Source organism: Pelmatolapia mariae, linkage group LG22 (genome assembly GCF_036321145.2).
Source record: "Pelmatolapia mariae isolate MD_Pm_ZW linkage group LG22, Pm_UMD_F_2, whole genome shotgun sequence".
NCBI lineage: Eukaryota > Metazoa > Chordata > Actinopteri > Cichliformes > Cichlidae > Pelmatolapia > Pelmatolapia mariae.
The window spans coordinates 7469537-7481699 of NC_086245.2; the positions used below are offsets into that span (position 1 = coordinate 7469537).

General features: G+C 41.7%; 1 protein-coding gene across 10 annotated transcripts in view; it reads right to left on the reverse strand.

The window, feature by feature from the left end:
* macf1a (microtubule actin crosslinking factor 1a) overlaps positions 1–12163 on the reverse strand; it is a 235242-nt gene that overhangs the window by 138970 nt on the left and 84109 nt on the right. Inside the window, exon 1 of one of the 10 annotated variants that reach the window (XM_065470408.1) lies at positions 3109–3142. The exons of the other annotated variants lie outside the window; for them this stretch is intronic. Within the exon in view, the coding sequence (XP_065326480.1) occupies positions 3109–3127 (19 nt within the window). The 5' untranslated portion in view covers positions 3128–3142. Of the gene's footprint in view, positions 1–3108; positions 3143–12163 lie in introns of those variants that run through there. 10 annotated transcript variants of the gene reach the window in all.

Here is a 12163-nt window from a genome sequence, read left to right on the forward strand (position 1 = left end):
GTCCAGTCAGCCCCTTCAGCAGATTAAGATCACATTCAATTTGCCCTCCTGTGGTCACAGAAGACAGAGAACTGAGAGCTTAAATGCAGACTCCTGGACTCCTACTGTGCATTAAATACTACACAGATGCGTGTTAGATCAGCACCTTCAACGTTTCTACACGTGACTTTAATCAATTCATATTAGTTTTACAAACTGTACCTGCTCGGGTCAGAGTGACTCTAAAAACCCTGTTAGGAAGTGAAGCTGATTCAGGGTCACTGTGGCTTTGTTATCGACCCACATCTAAATAAAGACTTCATCATCCTGTTCAGTGGTCATGACATTAAAGCAGACGTTGCTTTAACTTGTTTTCAATTTAGTACGTTTGCTTTTTACAGTGAGATGATTGAATTTTCATTTTTTTCTGACAACTGGAAATCACTCCAGCAGGCTTCAGCACAAGCAAACCATAGCTGATTCAGACCAGTCAGCTAACTATGAAGAACTACGGTCCAATATGGCTGCAGCCATGGGAGGTTTTAGATATTTAGGTATTTTTACGATGACACTTTTAAGGTGACTTATGCACACATTTTTCCCGGCATGCCACTTTTATCTAGACGCATTGTTTGTGCGCTTACAGAACTTGTAGATCCAGATCTAACTGGTTAAAATTTGCCTCTGGTAGATGGTGACAGACAGTTCGGTCATATAATTACAAGACAAGCAGTTTTGTGAAAGTTCAAACTTTTTGGAAGACTTTCCACAAAAGACCTGACTCTTCATCTCACAGAAACTTCCCTCCAAATCATAGATGCATTGAGTCCCTTTGTCATTTTGTCTTGAGAACAACAACAGTTTGCCCCATTCTCACAAAGAATCCTTCTAAAAGCTTCTAAATCCTGAAAACTTCAAAATAATTAGATTAAATTAAAGTTAAGCTAAACTATTACTACTAAATTACTACTGCTAAACAACTTTGGTAACGCCTTAATTCATTTTCATTCAAACCAGAGTAATCCTAACAAACAGACAGATTATTAACTTCACCTCCTTGGTGCAGCTTTTTAAATCTACTGAAGCCTTATTAACTGATGTTGCGCTGTTGGACAGGCTGTACGCCGTAAACAGCACACGCTGCGTTCAATAAAAAGCGTAGTAATTTCAAAGAAAGCATAAACCACTGACATTTAAGTAGTATGTCAACCTTTACCACATCATGTACTTTCTATATAAAAACCTATGCATCCACACACCCTGGCATGCTTGGCCTACCACTGTGAAAGGCTGAGTTTCCTGTGTGGGAGAAAAATATAAGTCACACAACATCACCACACACACACACACACACACACACACACACACACACACACACACACACACACGCAGCTGTGTTACACAGTAGCAGCTCCTCTATAAACTGAAAACAACAAGCAAATCAACATGAAAGTCAAATATGATGCTTCATAACGTCCAAGCACACCCAACATCTCCAAATGACTAAAGTAGTTGCATTCCTAAAAGTGCACAGTCATTGTGAGACCCACATGTAACCGAATAACTGCACGCACCTAAACGCAGACAGCCAAGTGTTCACACTCCTTTTATGTATTATGAGATGCATTATCTGTTAGTGACACTTAGACCTAATTCCGCTCACATCCATCTTTGAATGAGCTTCAAAAAGATCAAAACACGGTGAGAAAGTCACACTTTCACCGCCTTGCAGCCATGCAGAGGGTGAGTGCACTCAAAGGAAATATTACATATGTGTAAGGAAACATATCTTCTATCTTGTTTATTTAGCAGCATTAATTATCTAATCACACCTCATATTTGTGTGTCCATCAATAACCATCCAGGGTTCTTTTTCAGTAAAAACTTTGCTTATTTTAGCAGGTAAATGCCAGACCACATATGCTAAACCAGGGGTAGGCATCTCCAGGTCTTGAGTGCACACCCGAATCAAATGATTAGTTCATTATGAGGCCTCTGGAGAACTTCAAGACATGTTGGGGAGGTAATTTAGCAATTTGAATCAACTGTGTTGAATCAAGGACACATCTAAAACCTGCAGGACACCGGCACTCGAGGCCTGGAGTCACCGACCCCTGTGCTAAACCAAAGTGAAATCCTACATTAAGCAAATGAGTTCAACCATATTCTGGCCGCCTTCCATCACTAATTATCTTCATAGCGGCCATGTTTCACTGCCCACTTTTCTCTCTTACCACAACTCAATCCGGTGATCAGAGATGATCTGGCCTCACACCCTCAGTACCGATCGACCTCATTGATTCACACTGTGACATCATGGCAGACACTGCTCTGCTTGTGAATCCCAGTCAGTCACCGCAGTCGGATAAAATTAGCCACAGTCCCAAAACCCAACATAGAAATTGGTTCAGTTTTTCCGCTCATGAGACACAAGCTTTGACAGAACAGCAGCTACTGAGCATGTGTGACCATCAACATGTCAAAACGATGTAGTTATCCCAGACTTTAGACAGGTACAGTATTAATTATGCAACTCGAGCAGGCTTTAAAGGAGCGTTAGCACTAAGGCTACATTACAAAACCCAAAAGGAATTTCCCTAATGCAAGACAAAGGTATGAATAATTGGACACATGACCAAACTTAGCAGCTTACTGGCAGCACAGCGTTTCATTGTTTACTGTAGAGTATTAAGATTTAAACACAGAACATAGCTGCTCATGCAAGCAGCTGAAGATGCACATGAATGTGACGATATAACATCCTTTTCATGGATTCTCCTCCACTGACTCATGCAGATACAACAATATAGTCCCTGCAGCACAAAAGCATGTGCTCATGTCTCAGTGTAACAGGAGCTGAAACAGGAGGAACCTTCATGCTCTTACAGCACAAGCTGCTTTACATTCCAGTAAAGCTAAAAAAGAAAAACTGCACGGTTAATACAAACACATATTACAAGCCAAGAAAACACTAAAGGTACTAATATAAAGGGGGGGGGGGAGACACTGACATGCTAACAAAGAAGCAGAAGAGGTGGAGCCTAAACAGGAAGCACATGGATCTTGACATATAAGTCATAACTGAAGCAGTGAGGAGGAGGAAAACTGTAGTTGACAGTGACAGTTTACCTGCGTCAGTGATGGGCATCTGACGACAGCGACGGCGGTAGTACCAAAACCCAGCTGCAGTCAGAAAGTGAAAAGCCACCACCAGGATTGGCGTTATGACATCAGGGTCTGACAGAAAATCCATCTTGTCGTACCGAGCGATGACAAAGTGCTACTAGTCTGTCTGAACTTCCACAAAATATCACTTAAATAACAACCAAGTGAAGTTCCTGAAAGTCCAACAACTGAATCCCTCCAGGTTACGTCCCAACGCTAACAGCATCCACGCAGAGACGCTTTCACACAAGCCCTCTAAGGTCCGCACACAGAATCATGACGATCCTCGGCCTGCTTTCACTTCTTCCCTTCCTTCCTCCAGCAGCATCTCTCAACTTCCTACACAAACTCCTGCAGCTACAAACTTCTGAGTCCCTCTCTCCATTCAGATGCCCTCCCTCTCCCCCCAATGCCTCTCTCTCTCTCTCGCTCCGTTTTAACCTCGCTCGCTCTCTGACACTGTAACAGTGAATTCCATTCCCCTGAAACAAGCGACCAGACTGTAGCCGTTGCTCAGTGCGCCGTTAGAAAAGCAGTAAATAAAAGAAATGGGACTAAAAGGACGGAAATGTGTGTATGCCACGTGTGTATGTGGTTGCCTCACACTCAGAAGGAAACCACACGGGAGATACCAAGCCATCTTCCTGTGTGTGTTCACTACATTACCATTTTAGCATGTTAAAATAGATTTTTGTATGTATTTATATTAGTATGCACACATGCAACACATGCATATAACTTTTCTTTCTAAGTGGGTGCACACGTTGGCAGAATTTGTTGATGATGATTTGTGTGTGTGTGTGTCTGTGAGTGTGAGTGTGCACCCCTGTTGAGAAGGTGAGTGTGTATGTGTGTTTACCTCTGTTGCCATGAGTGAGCAATGCATCCTGTCTGTGATATTTATTAACGGCTATCTTTGAGTGATGTCTGCTGACTGTGACGGTGCGTTCAAAAGCTTTGGACAAAAGGGGAGATTGTGTGTGTGTGTGTGTGTGTGTGTGTGTGTGTGTGTGTGTGTGTGTGTGTGTGTGTGTGTGTGTGTGTGTGTAAGAGACATTACAGAGTGATTCAGCATGATTCAGGCTGCACACTAAAAGGCAGGGGGTCCCACAGCTGCTCTCACCTCGCAGAGAATTGTGTGTCTGTGCCTGAGTGTCTGTGTGAGTGTCTGTGCCTCTGACTCTGTGGTCAAGTTATCATGTCACCTCTGAAAAAGCTGCTGAGGTTTTTGGTCCTAGCAACCTCGAGACAAAACAACACACAACCACAACAAATCTGATGCTCTATTTGTGGGGTGAAAAACTTCACAGCCTCAAACTGTTCTGACTGTCGTGTTGATTTGAGTTCATGTGATTTAACACACTGATTTAAAGACGAGGGGCGAGTTTCTTTCTTTATTTGTCATTTCCTGAACCTCACAATTACCAGATAACATGAGGTAATGGACATGTGTTCAAGATCCCGATTAACTGTACGGTACTTTCCACTGTAGTTTAGTTAGTGCTATGCACTGACTACGTTACCCAGAGTCCTTTTTGTCCCAAGATTATGGCCTGCACTCAGATGAGAGTCAGACTCTGACAGTTTCAACACTGAACAAGAAAATTCACTGAAAATGTAAGGTTTGTACATTTTCCAAGTTAACTAAAACTACTACACACGTACAGACATGGGAGTTGTGATGTTCTGTGCTACAAATTCAGCAAAAACATGCTAATATTGCCAAGAATTTGACAAAGTGATTCAACAAACAATAATTATGAACAACTTTACATTTATCATCACGACAACTTGTCCACAGAACAACTTCACAAACTTTACAGACACTGATGAAATGCAAAATATGTTCCTTTACTTGAATTATCATCAAGATTTTCTGTGCACTTACATAGTAGTTATATAATAACATGATTATATAAAATCAGGCTGGACTACTGTAACTCATTATTATCAGGATGTCCTAAAAACTCCCTGAAAAGTCTTCAGTTAATCCAAAATGCTGCAGCAAGAGTACTGACAGGGACTAGAAAGAGAGAGCATATTTCTCCTGTTTTGGCTTCCCTTCATTGGCTTCCTGTTAAATCCAGAATTGAATTCAAAATCCTGCTCCTCACATACAAGGTCTTAAATAATCAGGCCCCATCTTATCTTAATGACCTTGTAGTACCATATCACCCTATTAGAGCACTTCGCTCTCGCTCTGCAGGCTTACTTGTTGTTCCTAGAGTATTTAAAAGTAGAATGGGAGGGAGAGCCTTCAGTTTTCAGGCCCCTCTTCTGTGGAACCAGCTTCCAGTTTGGATTCAGGAGACAGACACTATCTCTACTTTCAAGGTTAGGCTTAAAACTTTCCTTTTTGCTAAAGCATATAGTTAGGGCTGGACCAGGTGACCCTGAATCCTCCCTTAGTTATGCTGCAATAGACGTAGGCTGCCGGGGATTCCCATGATGCATTGAGTTTTTCCTTTCCAGTCACCTTCTCACTCACTATGTGTTAATAGACCTCTCTGCATCGAATCATATCTGTTATTAATCTCTGTCTCTCTTCCACAGCATGTCTTTCATCCTGTTTTCCTTCTTTCACCCCAACCGGTCGCAGCAGATGGCCGCCCCTCCCTGAGCCTGGTTCTGCCGGAGGTTTCTTCCTGTTAAAAGGGAGTTTTTCCTTCCCACTGTCGCCAAAGTGCTTGCTCATAGGGGGTCATATGATATGATTGTTGGGTTTTTCTCTGTATTTATTATTGTGCTATCTACTGTACAATATAAAGCGCCTTGAGGCGACTTTTGTTGTGATTTGGCGCTATATAAATAAAATTGAATTGAATTGAATTGAATTGAAAAGCCAGGTTTTAATTTGTCAGTGGGGTGCTCTTTGAGATGTTGCTGATAGTTTCTGACAACGTTAAACATGAAACACCAAAGTACCACAAAAGGAAAGTAATGGACAGTTTAACATGATTGTTTTCACAGGGAGGGAATTAAGTGACCTATTATTTCAAAGTATTGAGAGGATGAGCATATGCTGGTAACCTGGTAAATGGTAACCTTAAAACTTGACAAAGCTGAGATAAAACCTGAAATAAAAGCCTGCAGGTGTTTGGGATTTCCAGCGTTCCACTTTAATAGGATTGGAGCGCTTTAGTTTGCAGAAAAGCAGAAACTGGATGTTGCGTTTACTTATTTATAGTTTCTCACAGTTGCGAAAAGGAAATTACAATATTAGATTAACTAAAAGAGAAAAAAAGTGAGAAAAGAAACTGTATGAAGCATGTGTGTCGTGTGGAAAGTTTGTTGCTACCACTGTGGGGCAGAAGAGACCAACATGTGTGTGTTAGGCTGGATGACATAACACTCACACCACTAAGAACACACAAGTCGGGTGTTACACTCAGCAGCCTGAAACCAACCATCTCTGAAAGAATCTTTTCATGTTGTTGTTTACACACTTAAACCATCTTTAAGAATCCTTCACTGCTTAATATCAGGTCTTTAAGGAGGAAAATTACAGTTACATCTGCTTTTATATCACCCCTCTGCACACAAAACGCCTCCTCTAAGCTAATTTTCACATCATCTTCACGCACACTTCATTCACACCTGCAAAAACATCAATAATTCACATGCAAAAATGCACTTCATCAGTATAATACCACTTACACTCACAGGACCCTCACTGAATTAAAGGCTGCTGTTTTGCTTGTGTGTGCATGCTGTCAGGGTCAAGAGGTCAGGGATCTGCGTCACGCAAAAAAAAAAAAAAAAAAAAAAGGTTTTACAACTGGAAGATTTACAACAAAGCCCGGGGATGATGTCAGACTACAGTATAAGCAGGAAACAGGAGAAGAAGAAAGATGGAGGGATAAAGATGGAAGAGTGCAGGAAGCATTGAGAGGAGAGATGGAGGAAAGCTACAGTGTTATTGCAAGGCTCTGTGCCGGAGAGTGAAAGACTCTTTTCTTTCTGATATCAGAGGGAGAAATCTCACAGTCACTGACACACAAACACACAGAAAGCCTTTTGTGACCGTCAGTTTCACTGCTGCCTCTGCTTTCACTATATTAGCATAATTAAATCCCTCCAGAAACTCAGAAAACCCTCAAATGACACAAACAATTAAATAATGTAAATATCTCCCTTTGCTTGCAGCAGCCTGTCATGTCTTCCCGTCTCCCTCCCCCAGTAAAACTCAATCCTTGCAGTCAGCATCCTTTATGTACCAAGGTCACCCTGACACACAGAAGTACGCAGGCACACACGCTCCACATCTCCCAGAAATATGTCGTACCTTTGTGCGCACCTATTACTGCCTTGGGCCAGCACATGATAATACTCCACAAACAAATTTCTCTCCTCACTCCCACAAAGAGACACACACACAGAGGCCGAGCCATAAACTGCATCTGAATATGCAAATACCCTGCAGGCCGAGCACACATGAGAGCATGAGCATTCACAGGTGCTGCACAAGTGGCTGCAGTAAATGACCATAAGCCATAACCATAATTTGTTCCTGTGGTATATTTCACCATTAAAGTGGATCTATTATGCACATTTATAGTTCAATATATTTTACTCTTAGACTCCATTAAAGCCTCTTTGCAATATAAGCCTTATTTATTTTGTGCAGGGTGAAACAGACACTCCCAGGCCTTAAACTAGAAATATTTCTAATGGCCAGCAGAGGGCGATTAAAAAAAAATATAAATATATCAAAGCCTATGGGAAGACTCCCTTGCACTGTAAACACTATCCTGATGGATTTATGGGCTCAACTGCTGGTTTCAGGTCATAGTGAATAAACTATGAAGTTATTTTGTCATGTCATGGCTAAATTTGTCTTTTGTAGTGTTTTATGCTCTGATTGGCTGCCCCTCACAAACAGAGGGGTTGAACAGCAGAGCGTCTGTGTTAACAGAGCTGAGTGCCTCAGCTGACCATATAAAGATATCTGCATGCCATGACATCATACAGCGCCTAAAGTGGCAAAAAAAATCTCAGAAACGGGGCATTGACAGCAGTTTAAGCTTTTGCCTTACAAGGTATACTTACACATATATATATATTTTTAAAAGGAAAAATCATAATAGACTCCCTTTAAAAGCAGAACTTACCCTGACAAAAACAAAAGGACATTTCTATCACATGTGGCCACCGTAAACCTTCATTTTATGATAGCTGGTTTATGGTAGCAATAGCAGGGATGAATTACTAAGATAGTGTTTTGGCAATATTTAACACAACGATGTGCAGCATCCCAGCTGTTTGAGAGCCAATGCCAACTGCAGGAGGAAACGCGGAGGGCAGAGGGGAGGATGAGCAGCAGGGAGCAGGATGAGGAAAATGACGATCGCGTCACAGTGATGAATCCTCTAGCCTTGGACTTTCATGTCCAGATTTCATGGTGACAAAAACTTCCCATCTCCCCCTTCCTCCTCCTCCTCTCTGGCTCCTTTTAGTCCTTCTGAATCCAAATCCCACGTGCCAGAATGAACTCAATTACCTCTGCATCTACACCAGCTTCTACTTGTGCAAGCATCCCCTATCAAACCGTGCTAAACTCTTACATTTTTCTGCTTTGTTTGTAACAGAGAAACCAAAATGTGATAGTTTTGTGTTGAGAATTAGGTATATAAAGATAAAAAATGGAAACTGTCCTCCCTTATGAGCCCAATCCCTCTGTTATCTTTATAAAAAGATAACAGTGAAGAGAAACACTGACGGTTCTGAAAGAGCTGCTGTAAACCATTTCTTTTATATGTGAATAAAGCAGCTATTTTCAGAGTCCAGTCATTGCACAGCTGCATGTTGTGTGACCATGAAAACATCACAACTGACTGTCAGCCTCCCACACTGTTCCCCGGCAGCTGTGTGACCTCTGACATCTCTACTGGCAACATGCCGCAGAAACTCTTCCCGTCTGGAAACTGAGCCGGCAGCCAGAGTCCCGACCTGCCAGTCTGATACTGACGATTCAGACAAAAATACCACGAGGATTCAGACTCAGGAGGTGGATACTGACGAGAGGAAGAAAACACTTGTACATGTTTTGATGAAATATATTTCCAGCAGCAGCGTGCTCTGCAGAGGCACCTGACTTTCTCGTGCCACTAAACCACACAGTAAAACTGTCCCTGTGATCCTGAAGCAGCGAAAGTGATGAAGCTGTAATTCTGTTTGCACTGCAATGACAAACAGATGATGTATGGTCTGCAGGCAAAGTTGGAGCTATGTTGAAATAGAGCCAAACTTCGAGATGACCTCAGATGGACGCTGCTTCCCTCTGCAGCACTGAACCCTGCAGTTAGGGGGCAGACTGGGTCCAGTTACAGAGCAACACAGCTCCACTCGTTCCCAGTGTTTCAGCATTTATTCTCAAACATCTTATTCAGCTGAAAACAAAGTTTAGCCACATACCTAAAAACAGCGAACTTCAGTTCTTCCTGAAGCCTTACACTTAGAGAAGTGAACATGAAGTTCACTAGAGTTGATTGAGACTTCATAGACAGACCAGTTAACTAAATCATACATTGTTATTATCTGATACTCGTGCTGTCACTCTTCAGTTCATCTGCTGTCTGAAATGAGCTGTTTTAACTCGTCTACCCTTAAGCCAGCTTTCTTCTGATTGGCTGCCCCTCACAGTCGGAGTGTTTAAACAGCAGAGCCGTGTGCCGTCTGTGCTCACATCCAGGGCCGTATTCATGAGATTAATGATATCGCCTCTCTATGAAATCATAAGAAGCCAAGAGTGTTCAGAGCACTCTGAAATCTGAGCTTTTGACTGCTGGGAATTTACTGACCTAAATATTTGAAACTTTAACTGTGCTTAACGTGAGCATCACCCACTGTAACCGTACATTTATGACAGAAAATAAAGAAAACCTCAATAGGTCCCCTTTAACTACAGTACTATTTTCATCAGGTTAGAAACACTGGTAAGTTTCTTTGCGGTCCTCTTTATAAACTAGAGAACTTTGTTTCACTTCCACCTTCATTTCCATGTAAAAAACAAAACAAAAAACCTTTTTATTCAGGTATGCATTTCTATGTTGCACATACGTTGTTAGTGTTACGTCAAAGTAGGAGTGCCCTGGGTTCAAACCCTTCTGAACCTTTTGTTCCACACAAAAGCTTCAGAAGCATTAATTTAGCATTAATGCTAGATTACGGTTATTTAAAGAGGCATTAAAGAAAAATCATGTGCGACATTTACAGGAAGTACACGCTTCTTTGTCGGTATTCAGCCTCGAGCTACTAAAGCTTTTATCTAACATCATTCTTTCCAGGTTGGAAGAGTTACAGGAATCTTGACTGACTGTTTTATTTATTTACACATCAGACAACATGTAAAACTGCATTTTTAATTTGTTTTAGTTAGTTCATCTCACAATCCACAAATCACATACTGGTGAAGTAATATACTGGTATTTATTTCACAAGCATGGAGGTAATGCATTTTTAATGATTAGTAATTTACTCTTACATCCAGCTTGACAGGGAGCACTGTGTCTACTGTGCTGGCTATACAAGCGTCTCTTAGTGCGAGATGAACACATCAAACTCTCCCGGTGCTTGGAAAGTAAGTTTCGTTTTGACATGAGAACTAAGCGGATCGCTGCACCCATTCCAAAGATGACGGGAACAGAGCCAGGAGTCTTCAGACAGAGAGAGAGAGAAGCAGACAGCGATACCTCGAGATGCCATTAAGAGATTTAAGTACAGGAGAGAGGTAAAGGATAACACAGGAGGGGGGAGAGGACGAGGGTGGCCCCCCCAGATAAACCAACAAGGATGGATTAACAGGAGGACACACACAAAACACAGGGTTGGAGGAGAAAAACGAGTGATGACAGGCAGGAAGCTGACCCACCTGGAGACCGGCACGAGGTAAAAAACTAAAGTTTCCCAGCTAAAAGCTTCAGCTGGTGGAATCACGCGGAAGCTCCCTTCCTCTGATAAAGGCTTTCATCTGTGTTGGTTAAACACAGGTTGTTATTAGAACATTTCCCAAAAAGCTTACTGTGTTTCAGGAAGTGACCTGGGGTTTTTCTAAGATATGAGGCCATGGCAAAGATATGAGAAAAATGAGGAAAAACTCTTCAGGCGACTGTGCTTAAACACTAAAGGAGTCAAACTGGGTCATTAGCCCTGCAGCCCTGCTGCTGAGTCTGAATAAATGTCAGGAGAGCATACACTCTTTTTCTGGAATTCCTGCAAAGCAAAATTAAATTATATGGCTGAGAAAACAGGAAACGTTTCTGGGCCTGCACACGCAGAAATACAGACACATACACACGTGCGAAAGTTTTTGTTTTCAGCAAACAAAGCCCAATTACCCCTGTCCTCTCTTTCACCCTGCATATAAAAGAACAAGGATGTGAACATTAACATCTCTGCTCTACTCCCTTTGGGCCACACTGACACACACAGCTGATCATTTTTAGCATATAACTAATATCAGTAGGATGCAAAGCTTATAACAAGAAGCTACATCAACACAACATACAGATGCAACTATTAACAAGCAGTTAGCTGAGCTATGAGTGGCACAAAGAGCGAGACAAGATCAACATGAACTGAGTTTTCCTGCCAATAAGAAATTCAATGAGCCTGATGAAAGCACCTCGGGCTATCAGAAGCACATCCAGGTTTAAATATGAAATCTAAAGGTCCTCGGGCCACAGTGATAACTAGTACTGATGAATATGACTTTCCCCTTCCTGCTGTCACAATGGCTAACCTATACATGTACAGTAGCTTTAGGCAACATGAAACACATGTGAGAGGAAAAGGAAAACATGATTATCTTCTTTCTTGGTAGTAGCAGATGATACAATCAACACTGCTTTTATATCAAAAAGGAAGCTTCAGCCAGGAAACAGCTGGCTCAGTTTAGCCTAAAATCATGTTGTCAGAGTCTAAAATAAACTTCAATATGTATACTTGCTATTTTAAAAGCATTTACACAGACATTTAAAACCCAGATCTTTGACTTGACTTGTAACTGTGTTACTTCATA